We start from the raw sequence: 18,518 nt of genomic DNA, 5'->3' as shown, positions 1-18,518 counted from the left end.
ACAGTAGGGCCCTGCTTATACGGCAGGTTAGGGACCAGGCCCCCGCCGTAAAGCGGAAATCGCTGTAAAGCGGAACTCATTGACTATAATGGGCCGCGTCACGCGAAAATGTCACAAAATGCCGTAAAATTGCAAAATCAGCTTTAAAATTGAGAGCTGCCGCATCAGTGGAATGCCGCAAAATGGAACGCCGGTAAGCGGGGCCCTCTGCAGGTGAGGCAAACACAAGATTCCAATTTTAGTTTCACGTTTTTTCTTATGTTGACTGAAAGAATATCATTTTCAAACAGCTAAGCAAATTATTTTATTTACTTATTTAGTACATTCCCAATGCACTGTTTATTATAACTGATGTCAGGTTAGTGTAGAACACAAATAAAAGCTCACTATGTATGGATGTGAAAGTTTGACACTGAAAAAGGTGGATAAGAGAAAAATCAACTCATTTGAAATGTGTGTTGGAGGAGAGCTTTGCGCATACCATGCTGTGAAAAAGACAAATAATTGGGTGTTAGAACAAATTAAACCAGAACTGTCACTAGAAGCTAAAATGATGAAACTGAGGTTATCATACTTTGGACACATCATGAGAAGACATGATTCACTAGAAAAGACAATAATGCTTGGAAAAACAGCAGGGAGTAGAAAAAGAGGAAGGCCAAGCAAGAGATGGATTGATTCCATAAAGGAAGCCACAGACCGGAACTTACAAGATCTGAACAGGGTGGTTCATGACAGATGCTCTTGGACGTCACTTATTCATAGGGTCGCTGTAAGTCATAATCAACTTGAAGGCACATAACAACAACAAGATTAATACAATCACAGTGAACGATCAAATAGTATGGAAACCATGTTTTTATCCAAGCTCATGCAAAGATGTTCAAAAGCCCCCTTAAGGCTCCCCTGAGTTCTCTGGAATTTAAAACCCCATATTTGGGGATGTTTACGCAGTTTTATTTGAGCTGTAATTATTGTTTAGGATTTAGATGAACAACAGGTTAAAATTTTTGAAGGGGCAAATGAAAGTACACCAAAAATGGAGGTGATTTTTGAAAATACTGAAAGCAAAAGGGAACTTATCATTTTGCATCTGCTCTTATAGGGCTCTCAGTCTGGGCTGAGCATATTCTTCTGTTTGATCCTAATCTCAGGTGCAGGACGGGGGAAACCCATCTGGCATCTTTAATTTATACAATGGAAATTTAATGTTTTAGTGCCAGATTTTAATCTCTACCACAGCATTGTAAATTTGGAGTAGGTCTAGTAAAATCAGTGAAGTTCATAGTACTCTTTGTACTACGTATATTTTGAAACTGAAAAGATACTGTCTTGTACAAAAATGCAGTCCCCAAAAGTAGGTTCACAGAGTCGTCTTCTCATCTCAAAGCATTATAATCATATTGAGTTGATAGCATGAACTGTGGTCATGACAGTAAAAAGCAATAGCACGCACATCTTGAGCCATCAGAGGAAGAGTAGCTATTCATTTTTGCCCATTTAATTGGTTATCTCTTTTGGGTGTTTTAAGTTGCTCAGGTTATCCCTAATGATTGTAAGATCAGTGATATATGACTAATTAAGGTCTTGATACATGCAGATAGGAATGTACACAGTTTCTCACAAGAGCAGCAATGATTCTAGTTTTTTAAAAATGTATTTCTACAAGACATGACAACACACAAAATAGTCAGAATATTCCTCAACCCTAAGAGTATACTTTTTAAAAGTTCTTTTGGGGGGTGGGGGGGTTCCAGTAGCATTTTAGGGTTATGTGTTCAGAATTGGGCTCTTGATTCTTGCCCCCTCCAACTGATAGGTGTCTGTCCTTTCCTACTTTCCAAAAGAGTCTTTGTCAGGTAACATGTGCACAACTTTGTCAATCACCCAGATGTCCTGGAGCTACCACTATGCCTATCCTAATGAAACCTGCTTACTTCCACCTTCATGTTTATTCTCTTGGACTTGAAGCTACTTCTGTCGAGTTCTGCTATGGTTCTGTAGTATTCATTTGCTGGAAAGTGTAGCATTCCTAGTTTTAGTGCTGCAGTCACAGATCCATATGAAATCTTTGCTAGTGCTGGTATCAGTTTTATCAGCACATCTTTGAGTTGTGATTTGTTGATAATTTTAATAATTCTACTTCGAATTGATTCCATGGGATAGAGTATAACAATTATTCCAACATCTCCTATAGCTATATTCTAAAATGAGCTGATTGTCCAATAGTTTTATTTTGCATTCTACATTTAAGAATCTTGGAAACAAGCGTGGATTCTTAAGCATGATGTATTTGTGTCTAGCATACTGGAGATTATTATGCAGATTTCCCAACTGAAATTAAACAAAGCTCTATGAACACCTAAGTTGTATGGAAGCATTGAGGATGATAAAGAAAAACATTGCTGAAACAATTGCTGAAACAATTGCTGTAAACCACATGCAAAAACCAAATAATTAACCATGATATTTGCATTAATATGATGACCTGTTCAAATAAATGTCAGTCATTGTCTACCAAAAATAAACTAAAAGCATGGTTTAAAGTGTACTTCTTGTAGCTAGTTTGCTCATATGCTGGACTCTTTTGTCCCACATAGCACCTCAGCATAGCAGAAATTGCTATTTTGAATAGAGCTCCAGATCATACTTGGAGGGAAAAGAAATGGAGCCCAAAGAGAGAGAGCCCTATCTGGAGGACTCTAGAGAGAAACAATTTCACCTGTCCTTTAAAAAAAATATTGTTGCGTGCCTCCCCAATCTCCTAGCGGTGAGATTTCTGGGGTCTCTGTGCTCCTCCAGGGTTTGGTTACCTTTGGGAAGAAGGTCAGCGGAGACTGTGGTGTCTTTATGAAATATAGTTTGTTTATTTACACACATTCCAACCTGAGCTTAAGATGGAGGGGGTTCAATGCATCAGCAGTCCAATATCCAGCTTTTCCATCTGGGTTGCAAGAGCCACCCCAAATGCCATGGTGCAGAGAGCCAGTCTTTCTGCCTGCCTTCAGTCTCCAAGCATTCTCTAGACCCAACTAAACTACAAGCCTCTGCTGGGCTCCAGGAAGTGGGGGGGGGTCCTCTCCTGAAGACTTTCAATGACAAAAGGGACTTCCTGGGCTATTCACCATTGCTAGGCAACTGATAGACCCATTATCCTACCTGGCCAATCTATTTGGTTAACAAAGGGAATTCATCTGGCCAGCAGAGCCAGCCCCAAGGCATGGGATTCCAAATCAGAGGCTGGAAAGGGGACCCACAGAAATCATCCATCCCAAACCCCATGCTCATAACAATATTCTATGTCCAGACCAAAACAGAGATTGGTGTTGATGAATGTGAAAGGAGATGACACATTCTCTATGTGCTGATTGCAACTGTATTATTACAAGTGTGAATTTAATAGCTCGTGTATAGTTGAAATTATTGTACAATCTTGGTATAGGAAAGAGAAAAGAGCATGTCCTAAGAAGTGGGTTAAGAAAAGTGAACTCCACTATCTGATGAAATCACATTGTACCTGACTGATACTCAATTACAGAATCAAATCATACAAGTTGGCTTTATTGCTTCTTGCCCCTCCCTTAAAAGAAGGCAGTTTCAGATAGTACTATATCCATAGAATCATAGAATAAGTAGAGTTGGAAGGGACCTATAAGGCCATCAAGTCCAACCCCCTGCACAATGCAGGAATCCAAATCAAAGCATTCCCGACAGATGGCTGTCCAGCTGCCTCTTGAATGCCTCCAGTGTCGGAGAGCCCACTACCTCTCTAGTTAATTGATTCCATTGTCGTATGGCTGTAACAGTTAGGAAGTTTTTCCTGATGTCCAGTCAAAATCTGGCTTCCTGCAACTTGAGCTCATTATTCCCTGTCCTGCACTCTGGGATGACCGAGAAGAGATCCCGGCCCTCCTCTATGTGACAACCTTTCATGTACTTGAAGAGTGCTATCATATTTCTCCTCAGTCTTCTCTTTTGCAGGCTAAACATGCCCAGTTCTTTCAGTCTCTCCTCATAGGGCTTTGTTTCCAGTTTGTCTGCATCCTTCTTGAAGTGTGGAGACCAGAACTGGACGCAGTATTCAAGATGAGGCCTAACCAGTGCTGAATAGAGGGGAACTGATACTTCACACAATTTGGAAACTATACTTCTGTTAATGCAGCCTAATATAGCATTTGCCTTTTTTGCAGCTACATCACACTATTGGCTCATATACAGCTTGTGATCAATGACAATTCTAAGATCCTTCTCACATGTCGTACTGCTGAGTCAAGTATCCCCCATCTTATAACTGTGCATTTGGTTTCTTTTTCCTAAGTGTAGAACTTTGCATTTATCCCTGCTGAATTTCATTCTGTTGTTTACAGCCCAATGCTCCAGCCTATGAAGGTCCTTTGAATTTTGTTTCTGTCTTCCATGGTATTAGCTATGCCCCCCAATTTTGTATCATCTGCATCTTTAATAGCAGTGTAGCTTCAGGTTCACAAGGAAACCTTAGTAGTGGATAAAATGGAAATAAACTCCCTTCAAGTCGATTCTGACTTATGGCGACCTGATGAATAGGGTTTTCATAGTAAGCAGTATTCACAGGGGGTTTACCATTGTCTTCCTCTGAGGTTGAGAGGCAGTGAGCTTCATGGCTGTGTGGGGATTTGAACCCTGGTCTCCCAGGTTGTAGTCCAACACGTAATCCAAGAATTCTATAAAATAATTCAGACATAACATATTGCTCTGAGAAAAAGTTGGCCTGAATGTATGGCTTCTTTAGGTAAGGTGTTTAAGCCTTTTTTTAAAAGCTCAAAAGCGTTACTTCAGCAGCCCTCCAAATATAAATGTAACTTTTATTTATTGTTGTCTTTTCCCTTTCAGAGAAAGAATTTACCCCTTCTTTTGAGCACTGGTTTATTGATCTTCTGGGGAGCTTTGCTACTAGGTCTTCGCTTTTATTGGATGGGGAACAAACCTCCCAGCTTTTCCAACTCTGACAACCCAGCAGCTGACTCAGATAGTTTTCTAACAAGAACTCTGACTTTTTTTTACCTGCCAACCAAAAATCTCTGGCTATTGTTGTGCCCGGACACTCTTAGCTTTGATTGGTCCATGGATGCTGTGCCTGTTCTCAAAACAGTCACTGACTGGAGAAATTTACACACAGTGGCCTTTTATGCTGGGCTTCTCCTCCTTGCTTACACCAGTTTGAAAAGCTCCAGCAAAGAGAGAGAATGCAACGGGAAAAATGTGACAAATGGCAAGCCAAATGTCAATGGTCATCACTACCTATCAGAAATGGAGTATAGAAGCTTGGAGTTGAAGTCCAGTTTTGTATCTAAAGAAGAAAATGGTATTAACCAATACTTGCTGCAGAGACCACAACTTCCCTCAACTGAGAATATTGTAGTTTTGTCTCTCTCCTTATTAATTGTGCCATTTATTCCTGCCACAAACTTGTTTTTTTATGTAGGCTTTGTGATAGCAGAGCGTGTCTTATATATCCCTAGTATGGGCTTCTGCCTGCTGATCACTGTGGGCACCAGGGCCCTCTACATCAAAGCCCAAAAGCGCTTTCTGAAGAACTTAATTTTTTTTGCCACTGCTGCATTAATTTTTTTTTATGGACTCAAGACTTTTGTCAGGAATGGGGACTGGCAGAATGAAGAGATGCTGTATAAGTCAGGGATAAAAGTAAATCCAGCTAAAGGTAATCTTCTTTATATGCTACTGCAATAATTATGTTTTCTCTTTATAGTTTGAACATTGCTTTTGGAAAAGATATGGATCCTAAATGTGCATTCATGACCAGCTTAAATACACTGGTATATAGTAGTTCAGAATACAGAAAGTATAATCATATAGAATGCATATTGAACTGAAACAACAAAAATGTAAATGGAGTTGCTGCTTATTTAAAATATTCACTGTAAATCTAATCTAGACAACTTCAAATTTTACATTACAGATGCGATATAGCAGTACTGTACCATATATTTCCTCTGAAGAAGTGCATTGCCCCTTATGCCAATGATGTCTTGAAGCACAAGACAATATAAACAATTGTTGCTTAAAAGCATGTGCTCACGTTTTTGCTCCTACTTCATGTGTGATTTGGTGGGGGGGAACACACCAATAATCCACATTTAACCATTGTTTCCTGTTACTTGTGAACCAGAAAAGATGGTTAATGGCTACCAAATAGACCAAAATTCAGAAGCAAACTTTTAGATCACTTTGGGTTCTGAGGTGTTGTTTGGCTACGACTCCCATCAGCCTCACCCAGCATTGCCAGTGGTCAAGAATTATGGGAATTATGGTCCAGGTACTTCTGGGGACCCAAGGTTGGGAAAAGCTGCTTTAGACCATGGTTTAATATTGCTACCAAAATCTTGGCAACTTACCAGTGATTAACTGAGGGGAAGCCACACTGAGGATTGAGAGGACCCTCTTTGCATCAGTTGTCATGCCTGTCCATTTGCTATTTTGACATACTGAGGGCTTCTTTTTATTGCTATCGTTAAATAACTCCAAACTAGCTGAGACATGCCTTATTATAATGGTTAAAAAAGTTTAGGAGGAGAGTGGAAGTGGTTAATTAAGGTGAACTGTTTCTTCAGTAAAACATGCAGTTTGCCTGTTCCACAAATTTTCATCCCGGGAATGAAGTGTGTTCCATCCCCCCATCTTTCTTTTAAACATTTGAACAATAGTTTGCGGTTGGTCTTAAGAACTTAAGTTTAGACTTAATTGGCCTAAATTAACATGAAGCTCTGGAATGAGCCCTAAATATCATTGTCTGTCTTATCTCAATTGGGACCATACATTCTTATTTAGGAAAGCAAATTCTAAACATCTGGGGAGGCTGCATGTGTACAACTTGTATCTCCTGGGAAAAATCAGGCCATTAGTCCTTATTAAAGCATAACATTCTAGCCTCTTTTCAGGGGATATTTTCCAGGGAGAAATCCCAGCCTTGTTAGGCCGAATGTAAGAATGGGCCAGGATGCTTCCAAATGCCTTTCAAAATTTGGAAAATGCTTTCTCCACATGTCAGGCCTTTTGTTTATGTCTTATATGAATGAATTAAATCTAGCTAGAAATTTGCACAGTTGTAACATACACACAAACTTTGACTTCTTAATTTAAGACCTTGTGTCAGCTATATAAGAGGCATTTGAAGAAAGATGTTATCACCAGGTTGCCCAAAGTTCCTGTAAAATCAGCTGTTGCATTACTAAAATGACTGGAAAAATTGACTAGTATACACTAAAAGTCCCACAGGTGGCAATTCCTAAATTCTTGGGCTAAATTGAACAGTGACATTGAAGTGACAGGCTACATTCACAACATCATTTATGAAAAAAGGATGTTATGAATGTTATAAGAATGATTGGTTGTCAGAATTGAGCTAGTATGAGCAATAGTGGATATTTGCTTATATGTAAAATGAATATATACAGCAGATTAATTTTAAAAATTGAGCATGTAGAAATGAGTTATAAGAGCATTTATTTTGGTGAGTTAAAAGCTCAACTTTGCAATAACAGAATTAATCTAAAAGATGCTGACATAAAATTCCAGATACAGATAAAATTAAAGTGTATATCAGAAAAGCTTATTCCCTTTTTATACCTCTTGCTGTGCAGCACACAGTAAAATCCCAGGGGCCTTTTTGCCTCAGCACCTAAAAATAATGCTTGCATCTAGAATTTTTTATGATTCCCACACTTGTTATAGTGCAAGAACTCTTAATACTGAATGTCTCTGACCATGGCTGGCTGATGTGGTAAGTTCAATACAAATGTTGCATCCCACTATGTGGAATGTCATATCCTGCTCTCAGTTGGATATAAGCAGTGCTTGCTGATGTATTCCCAGGAAGATTTTATAGTCATTCTACACAATGCAGTTTGGAAGTTTGTATCGCACAAGAATTATGCCGATATTGTGGAAGAACTTTACCGCCTACAGTGCTGTACTATTTGGAATCCTTAGTTAACCGCTGTCACAGATTTTGCATGGTCATGCTAACAAACCAAAAACCTATGCCTAAGTGGGTTCAAGTAACACCCCCTTTATACATTTACACACTATGATTTCTCAGCCTTTATGAATCAAATGTAGGTGGCCACAGCTCTGCCATTCGCACATTGTGGCAGGAGAGCTTGGTCAATGGCCATGACTCCCCTCCCCTCTCAGTGCATAAGGAGTGTTTATATGAATATCCTTCTTACCACTGGCACTTTTTCACGAGGAGAGAAGGGTAAGATCTGCTCTCTGACATCATGCTCAGTTCTCAGACATGCTCAGATGAGCTTCCGTTCTCAGCTTCAGTGGTGCTTTGAGTACCTCTAAAGCCTAGTGCAACTGAAGGGTAAGTCTGCATTCTCCTTCCAAACTTTGAGTTATGGCATTGTGTTTGCTAGGTCTCCTGTCATGACCTGCTTCATGCCCACCAATGGTTGAAGGAGCACTCACCTTGGCAACTGTGGCAAATGAATTTGTGAGTAGGCAGCCATAACAGTACACTCCAGAAGGCTAGAACAACATAGATGCCTAATAAGCATAACATTATTTTAAATTGTAACAAAGATACTGTGGGATTAACGGTTTACTGTAATATGTAAGTATGAAATAATGACTTTGCTATGCACTGATCCAGTATCAAAGCATTTTTATTTATTTATTTTATTAATTAAAGTATTTATAGGCAAGGCAGCTGGCAACATACAAAGGCATAAAAATAAAAAAAAAATAAAAAAATGATGAAAAACAATCATGAAAGCATCAATAATACTTTATTGGCAGGGGGGAATCATGTGAAAAGGCCTGTCTGAAAAGTTCAGTTTTTAAAACACACCTGAAAGAAAGGAGGGATGGTTCCTGCTGAACCTCTATTAGTAGTGAGTTCCACAGGCCACGGCCTGTCATGCTAAAGGTTTGTTCTCTGGTGGCAGCCAAGTGAACCTCAAAGACTTTGGGAACCACCAAAAGTGCCCCATCAGAAGATCTCCATGATTGAGATGAAACCATTCCTTCCTTCCTTCCTTCCTTCCTTCCTTCCTTCCTTCCTTCCTTCCTTCCTTCCTTCCTTCCTTCCTTCCTTCCTTCCATATTCCGCCCTTCCTCCCAGAAAGAGCCCAGGGTAGCATAGGTAGTCGGATGGTCCTTAAGGTATTTCTGAAGGGAAGGGGCAGTGACAAAAAAGCCCAAAAAACATTTCGCAGCTGAAGGCAGTGTATTCAGGCTCAAACAATGGCTTCATAGCTTTTGAGATAACTCCCTGTGGTGACTTATTGAAAACTACTTTGTGAAGTGCATGTTCTACTTCAGTATGTCATAGAAGTGTTGATTATTATTATTATTACTAGTCAAGTGCTCCTGAGAAGATAAATGGTTTGCAAGTAGTTTGACAGAACAGAAGAAACTGATGTGATTTACCTTGAAAACTACCTACAATATTAGGCTGTTTTTCCCTTTGAGGAACAGACATGAGAAAAGCGATGCTTTAGCCATTGACACAAGTCCTAATGAAAGCAGCAGATGTTGCACTGCAGCTGAACCTAGTTAATGTGTGTTGTACATCTTCGTTTCTATTTTGGTACTATAATTTATAGCATGCTATGAAAAGGTGCAGGTTGATGTATAACATCAGACCTAATTTGTTACGATCTAGGGTTTGGATGCCCATAAAAGTTTAATAACAAAGAAAAAGATGAGATGTGTTGCTCATCTTGGATTTCTTTCTAATCTTCTAAAATTTATAAATGAATGGTGCTCCTCAAAATAGCACAACTGAGAGGCCCTTTTTATTGAATAGTCTCTGTCCCAGTGGCAGAGTAAGCTGTCCCATAGCCCATTATTAGAGAGCATTGCTATAGCACGTACTGTTCTGCTTACTGATTTTGGTTGGTACTCTTAGTAGACAGCTGCATAATAAATAATATACATTCTGATACCAGAACTGTTATCTTATCTTTAAAGGGCAATCCCTGCTTTTCCAGGCCTTTGCCCTCCCAATAGGCTACGCCTAATAACCAGCGCTTGTTTTGGTGCCACCAGGACCTTTATCTTAGGTCCAAAACTTCTTAGGTACATGAGGAAGTATGTGTGAATACTACTGTTATGTTGCTTTAGGGTAACTGAGTCTCAGGCGTAGGATGATGAAAAAACAAACAATTTATTAAAACAGTAAATAAAAATAATATAAGAATCTGTTAAACCTACTTTGTCCTATCTAAATAACTAAAATACCCAGTCCCTCATTATTACTAAGCCATATTCTCTAAATCCCCATCAAATCCCATCACTCATAAACAAACCCTATTTTCTCACAAACTCTGCACTGTCTGTCTCACATATCAAAGCCCTATCTTATCTACACTCAGATCCTAGCCCTATGTAACTCATGAACTGCCACACACTCAGATATGAACATTCATCCTCCCCGGTCTGTGAGCCAATCACATGCAGCACTCACCAAGATTCTAACTCATTCTCCCCTTCCATAACCCACTACTTACCATAACCACAGCAATAACAAACATACGGACAGTGAAACATCACAGTTGCTACTCACAGTTTAAGCTAATTGAAAAGGCAGTTTGCTAACCTTCATTAAGAATGTACAAGCTAAATTCAGCACAGTGACCCATTCATTCCCACTGACCTGACTTGGCAGATACTAATGACTGACTTCTTAGTGGGATAATGTAGTATATCAGAGGTTATAAAGCTGGAAAGAATCAGATGCCATTTTGATGAAGTATCTAGTCCAGTGGTTCCCAAACTCTCCCCCTCCAGTGGACTAGTTGAAAATTGCTGAGGGTCTTGGTGAACCACTTAGTGATTTTTCTGCCTATTGTATCAATTCTATGCCATAAGATTTAAACTATAATACAATAAAATACAATATAAAAAATAAAAGCAATGAAAATCAATATTTTAGAGTGTTTTTAGTGCTTTTGCTTGCTGCCCTGGGCTCCTATTGGGAGGAAGGATGGGATATAAATCAAACAAATAAGAATATTCAGTGCAATGAATGTGCTATCTCCCATCATCAACCACATATCCGCAGACATGCTGCAGACCACTTGAATGAAGCTCAGTTTGGGAACCCGTAGCTAGTCCAAAACAGTATTTTCTTTTCTTAGCATCTCTTCCCCCACCCCCATACATAACTCTACATTTCGGAAGTATGTTAGACCTTTTTCTCTGGACACATAACAGATTTTTTAAAATCAGACTTGGTAAGTTTCACACATTCATTTTGACTATACCACACACTTTTTATAAATGTTAAGCTTTGCATCTCATTTGTTTTTGTGAGATGGAGCCTCTAATATGAGCCACAGAATGAGTGAATATTCATTAATAGGCAAAAATCCACTTCCTGGGTAGTTTGGAAGATTTTGGTGATGTGCCTCTGAACATATGATGAAAGGAAAGGATTGAAAAGGAGGAGACTGGAAGGGGAGGGGTGAAGGAAGGTGGAGGAAAGGGGCAAAAGGGTGGTAATAGGAGGAAGAAGAGGGGAGGGCAGGTTTGATCATTTGCATGCTTATTGAGTTCAGTGGGATTTACTCCCGTGCAATCATGCTTAGAATAGGTAAAACTGACCATTTATTTATATCCCTCCTTCCCAGCAGAAGCCCAGGGCGACCATGGAGGAGGTGGAGGAGGGAGAGGTGAAGGAGAAGGAGTGGGAAGGAGGGGATAGGGAGGGGAAGGGAGGGGTGAAGGAAAGGGCAAGGATGGGGCAAGAGGGAGGGGATAGGAGGGAGGGGGAGGGGAGTGCAGGTTTGATCATTTGCATGCTTTTTGAGTTCAGTGGGATTTACTCCTGTGCAATCATGGTTAGGATAGGTGAACTGACCTGGGGTAGGGAAGGCGGAGGTAGATTGGGTGGGTGGGCACTGGGCAGAGGGGGAGCCCCTTTCCTTTCCAAAAGGAAAACATTATGAACAGTATCAGCATTTCCCCCATCTTTTTATTCTACAGCAGGGACATGTAGTCTCCCACCCAAATTTAAAGCAAAGCTGTCCCTGGCCACAGCCACACCAGAGCTTTATTTCACTTTAGATAGTCATGGCTTCTCCCATAGAATCCTGGGAAGTGTAGTTAGTGAAGGGTGCTGAGAGTTGCTAGGAGATGCCCTGTTCCCCTCACAGAGCTTCAATCAGAGTGGCTGACTGTTAAACCACTCTGACCACTGGAGCTCTGTCAGGGGAGTAGGAGCCTTCTCTCAGCTGATTGCAACTCACCATATGCTCAGAGGCACATTATGCAATTCTTCTAAGCTACACAGAAGTGGATTGGCCTGTGAAAAACCAACCGAAATTGTTTTTGCATTTTTACAAATTTGTAGGGCAGTACAATATCTCAGAGGTCATGTCTCTTGCTCCCATGGTGCTTTCACTGTAGCTACCCAAATTCTCTGCTTTTAGAAAATTTGACAGAAATATATGTTGGCTGTAGGTACATTGTTAAACTGCAAGATTTTTTTTTTTTGCCTATTAGTGAATTTCTCTGTTTTTTAATCCAGGAGGTAAGAAATGGGATCTTGTGCAAGTTTGCTGAGAATGGATTGATCATTTGCATGCTTATTGAGTTCAGTGGGATTTACACCCCTGCAATCATGCTTAGGATAGGTAAAACTGACTATGAAGGTGGGGGAGGGGGAGGAGGGAGGGCTGGAGTGGGCAGGGGAGGAGGAAAAAGAAGCAAGGGGAGGAAGGAGGAGGAAAGGACAGGAGAGGGGAAGTTGTGGAGGGTAAGAAGAGAGGGGGAGGGGGAGGGGGAGGGAAAAGGCAGGTCTGATCATTGGCATGCTTATTGAGTTCAGTGAGATTTACTGCCCTGCAATATGCTTAGAATAGGTAAAACTTACCATGGAGGAGGAGGAGAAGTAGAGTGGGCAGGAGAGGGAAGGAGGAAGGGAGGGGAAGGGGGGGTGCGGATTGGAAGGGGAGGCGGAGGGAGGGATGAAGGAAGGCGAAGGGAAGGGGGGAGGAAGGGGATAGGGAGGAGGAGGGGATGGCAGGTTTGATCATTTGCATGCTTTTTGAGTTCAAGGGGATTTATTCCTGTACAATCATACTTAGGATAGGTGAAACTGACATGGAAGAGGGGTAAGGAGGGGAGGAAGGAGAAGCGTAGTAAGGGAGGATAGCGAAGGGGAGGAGGGGGATGGTAGGTAGGCACTGGCCTATTCACCTCACAGAGCTACAATCTCGAAGAGGGGCTGACTGTTAAACTCTGGCCACTGGAGCTCTGTCAGGGGAATAGGAGTCTCCTAACAACTCTCAGCACCTTTCCTACACTTCCCAGGATTCTTTGGGGAAAGCCATGACTTTCTAAAGTGAAATAAAGTTCTGGCATGGACGTGGCCACCTGATTAGGCAAGCCAAGCAGCTGTGAGTCTGGCTTTTAGAACACTTGACAGTTGGTTCTTACTGAGCATGCCTGGCCTTATCATTGACTTTAATGCTAAATTTCTTAATTAAAAATCAGACAGTCATTTTTAAAAAATTTAAACTGGAGACGATGATAGTCTGAAATAGGATTACAGGTACTCGGTGAACATGGCTGATTGTGAATTAATTTCAACAAATTATGAGAACTCTGACCAAAAAAAGTCCAAAAGCAGTCTGTTTTCTCTCTCTCTCCTTTTATAGTTTGAACTCTCGATTCTCTCTGACTATTTTGTGTATCACTGGAAATTTAGAGGATTGTTAAGCAAGCATTTCTGAGTTCAGGTCTCTAAGTTTTGTAAGGTTTAGTTTTGAAATAAACGTATGGGAAGCATCAGAATGGCATGGGGTATTTTCAATTTAACATTATGGAATGTGAAAAACCCATGCTGACTATAGTATACATCCACTCCTGTGGCTGTATAATAGTTTGCCTGTGGTCTTTTTATTCATCTATATAGGATTGCCAGATCTTCAACCAGCTTTGATAACTGTGTCCTGAGTAGTTTGACCTACAAACATTAGGAGATCAGTGCAAATTTCCATGCAGTAAATTTACACATATTCTCCTCAGATTTTTTGACAAGTTCTTAAAAGGCACACAAGCAGTCCTGGCCATCTTTTTCAGATCAGTTAGTAACCTCATTCATTTCTTTATGACAAGGTGGCTAACCTGTGACCTTCCAGATGTTGTTGGACACCATTTCCAACCCCACCCAGCATAACCAGTGGTCAGAGATAATGGGATATGTAGCCAAGCAGTGTTTGGAAGGCCATAGCTTAGCCATCCTTGCTTTATTGGTTAATGTTTCATTTCACTTATGGTTCATGGATAGTATATTTGCGCTAGGAATTGCAAATGCTATCCTTCGTTTGTTGTAAACATTTGCTAAGAATAATTCAGTTCTACATTTATGCCATCTCCTTCAAAAGGTTAGCTTAGAAAAATCTAAAATTACAATAGAACAAATTAGGGACACTTTTCCATGCTATGTCCAGTTGAAGGCAATTATTAAAAATTGGTATGATAGAACCATCATTCCCCATGGTGTACACACTTGTTATGGTGCTATGATGTCTGCGGGGACAGTGTGTTCATGCTGTATTGGTTTTATCATGATATTTGTCCAAATTAGTCCCATGACTAATACCATGAAATAGAAAGGGTCCACTTGGCTCTTCTGTGTCATGAATTGATTTATGTTTTAACCTCTGTTTAGTGCAGTGGAAGTGGTCTTTTAACTAAAAATCATACTGCGGTATGGTTGCCAACTCTGGCTGAGGAAATTCCTGGATATTTTTTTCAAACTGAAATCAAATGTCTACATGTTGCTTTACCTGTCTAAATTCATAAACTCAGTTTCACCTCTTTAATTCACCTTTACTGTTTATACCCAAAGTTGGAAAACCGGACTTTTAGAGGCCAGAGAGCACTTCCCCATTTATTTATTTATTTTGTTTATTTATTTTATTTTTTGTTCTCCTTTCTGTTTTATTCTCTCAGTGTACTTGTTTTCTTTCTGCATGCCGTCTTGTCATTCTGTTAAAAATATGAAAAACCCTTACATTTTTTTTTTTAAATAGTAAACCATGGAGTGAATCTCCAAAGACAACCATTAGCAGAGGCCATTTCTGTCACCCTTTTAAACTATCTTCCCTCTCTGCAGCTAGGTGGCTAGTATGACACCTTCATACTAAAATACTTGAAATGTAATGTGATGCTTTTACCTTAACATTGTCTTGTCTTGTCCTCAGCTTCCTGTTTTTTAAATTTATATTTCAGCTGGCATGTTCCTGCTCTTAGCAGATCTGGGTTCTTTTTTAAGAAGTCTAGAAATTCTGCACAGGTCGTGTTAAAGTTCAATTTCACCCGCAGCTCAACCTTCACCACACTACCACTCAGCCTGTTTATTTCCTTGTCCCACAGTTCTGTCATTAAACTGAAAACTTTCTCACAGTAGGCATTAGACACAGGAATGGAAAATATGAAAGAGTCTAGTTTCTTCATTTGGCTGACACCACCCTCTGCATTTGTCTGAAAACCTCTACCTGTCTCTGAGCTATGTTCTGCTCCTTGGAGACAATCTCTTCCTTTATAAAACACAGTAGTCATCATACAGCTTGTCAGTGTCAGTCTCAGTGTGGATTGCCTATTTCACATCATTGTGAAAAGATAACACTGACATTTGTTTTTTAAAAAGTGATGTTTCAACATCATACAATTTATCCAGATATTCAGGGCACTGTGTCAGTGTCTTATAGGCATCATATCTGAATTTTCTGTTGTCAGCTGGAGATGCAGGGTCCAAAATAAGTTGGGCTGATCTTCCATAGAATTTGTCCTCTCCTTCTCTTTCAGTTACACTCCAGTTTCTTCATAGCATCTTGAAAGATTACCATCAGATTGTGCAAAAAGTAAACATAACAAAGAGGGAGAGATTTGTATTCTTCCTCACTGAAGGTTGACCACACAGAATTCACAGGTTCTTCTTCTCCTCTATGAAAAAAGTATACCCTCAATGCAGGCCAACATTGTAGTATGCGTTAAATAACAGGTAGAAGTGACAGCCCCCTTGTTGGTTCATGCCAAAGCGCATCTTTGTATTCCATTTCTACAAACTCAAAAAGGACAAAAGAGACTGTCTTCTTGGCTGAGAAGCTAAACTCTCTGTATACCTTGATGATAAGTGTTTCTACATCAAAACTCAAAGACTTCATTCCATGTTTGAGGCAGTTGTGGTTTATATGACATTTGCATCTCACTTGTATCAAGTGGCCATTAAACTGTTTTAATTTCTGGTACAGTAACTTGTGTTTTCCAAAATTTACAGAGACATTATCAGCCATAAGAATTTTTCTGGCAATTTCATAATCAAGCAAAATTCTTGGAAGTATTCTGTTTGCATGGTCTTGGCTTGTGTAACTTATATGTGTAACTTAATTGTTGTATAACTTAATTTTTGTAAACTGCCCAGAGAGCTTCGGCTATGAGGCGGTATACAAATGCAATAAATAAATAGAATATGGTGGGAAATACTGTGGTAAACCTGCACTACATCAGCTATTGTCACCTGATTTTCTTGGAATGAGTCTCTTTTGTTAAAAATGAGATTTGTGGCATTATTTTCTGTTTCTCAATTCCTTTTGTTTTATGCTTTCTGCATGGCTTTTCTTTCCCCATGCTTAACCGAAAACCCTTGACAATATAGAATACATTCTGCTGTAGCTGTGTTAACTTGGTGAAGCCAATTATTGAATGCATCTTCCTTGCACCATTCATAATTAAAACTACACAAACACCTCTCTTTTTTTTTTACTGTGCCATTGTCTGAAGGTCCTTCACCACCACCACTTTCTGTCATGATTTGAATGTTTTTTGTTTAAATTTAAGAAAGAAAAATCATATGACTGACCAGTATAAAGCAGAGACGCCTTCTCCTGGCTCAGTCAGCCGGCAGCTGCAACACACTTAGCTACAGAGACATACAGAGAACTGTTCTTGAATACAGTAATACCTCAGTTAACAAAGTACATGAATTCCTGGACATTACTTCTTTAACAGAAACTTTGGTACCAGAGGTAGGAATAACATGAAAAAAAAAATAGGGATAGGTTCCTACACCACAAAATAAGAGCAGTTTAACATACTTCAGAAAACGTTATCCTTGCATACCAGCATACTTATTTATTTATTTATTTTTATTTTTAAAACTTATATACCGCCCGACTAGCAATAGCTCTCTGGGCGGTGAACATAGATACAATAAAATACAATATAATACAAAACATCAGTCTAAAATCAAATTTCACAGTCTAAAAACAGCAAAGGCTAAAATCAAATTACAAACATTACAATCATTAACAAAAAATTAAAATGCCTCGGAGTAGAGAAAGGTTTTAACCTGGAGCTGAAAGGATGATAGTGTCGGCGCCAGGCGAACCTCCTCGGGGAGACTATTCCATAGTTCGGGGGCCACCACTGAGAAGGCCCTTGATCTTGTCACTGCCCTCCGGGCCTCCCTATGAGTCGGGACCCGGAGGAGGGCCTTCGTAGCAGACCGTAGTGTACGAGCCGGTTCATAGCGGGAGAGGCGTTTCGACAGATATTGAGGTCCCGTGCCGTATAAGGCTTTATAGGTTAATACCAACACTTTGAATTTGGCCCGGAAGCGTATTGGAAGCCAGTGCAAGCGGGCCAAAACAGGTGTTATATGGTCAGACCGCTTCGTTCTTGTTAGCAGTCTGGCCGCCGCATTTTGCACCAGCTGTAGCTTCCGAACCGTCTTCAGAGGTAGCCCTACGTAGAGCGCATTACAGTAATCCAAACGTGAGGTTACCAGAGCATGTACTACTGATGTAAGATCCTCCTTACTCAGGTAGGGACGTAGCTGGGCTACCAATCGAAGTTGGTAGAACGCATTCCGTGCCACCGAGGCTACATGAGCCTCAAGTGACAGGGAAGAGTCTAGAACGACTCCCAGACTACGAACCTGTTCCTTTAGGGGGAGTGTAACCCCATCCAGGACAGGATATGTATCCACCATCTGATTGGAAAAACCATCCACCAACAGCATCTCAGTCTTATCAGGATTGAGTCTCAGTTTGTTAGTTCTCATCCAGTCCATTGTCGCGTCCAGGCAACGGTTCAGCACATTGACCGCCTCACCTGAGGAAGATGAAAAGGAGAAGTAGAGCTGCGTGTCATCAGCGTACTGGTGACAACGCACTCCAAAACTCCTGATGACTGCACCCAACGGCTTCATATAGATGTTAAAAAGCATGGGAGACAAAACCGAACCCTGCGGGACCCCACATTGGAGTACCCACGGTGTCGAGCAATGTTCCCCAAGCACTATCTTCTGGAGACGGCCTGCCAAGTAGGAGCGGAACCACTGCCACGCAGTGCCTCCAACTCCCAACTCCGCAAGCCTCTGCAGAAGTATACCATGGTCGATGGTATCGAAAGCTGCTGAGAGATCAAGGAGAATCAACAGAGTTACACTCCCTCTGTCTCTCTCCCGACATAGATCATCAAACAGGGCGACCAAGGCCGTC

General features: G+C 40.5%; 1 protein-coding gene across 3 annotated transcripts in view; it reads left to right on the top strand.

The window, feature by feature from the left end:
• The window catches only part of TMTC2 (transmembrane O-mannosyltransferase targeting cadherins 2), a 350,769-nt gene that overhangs the window by 193,744 nt on the left and 138,507 nt on the right, over window positions 1-18,518 (top strand). For all 3 annotated transcript variants that reach the window (XM_061639643.1, XM_061639646.1, XM_061639644.1), the window contains one exon: window positions 4,870-5,698. In XM_061639643.1, coding sequence (XP_061495627.1) covers window positions 4,870-5,698 — 829 coding nt within the window. The remainder of the gene's footprint in view (window positions 1-4,869; window positions 5,699-18,518) is intronic.

This window comes from Rhineura floridana, chromosome 8, assembly GCF_030035675.1.
Source record: "Rhineura floridana isolate rRhiFlo1 chromosome 8, rRhiFlo1.hap2, whole genome shotgun sequence".
Taxonomy (NCBI): domain Eukaryota; kingdom Metazoa; phylum Chordata; class Lepidosauria; order Squamata; family Rhineuridae; genus Rhineura; species Rhineura floridana.
The sequence above is the reverse complement of the archived record's forward strand: the minus strand, read 5'-3'. Positions and strand labels throughout refer to the sequence as shown.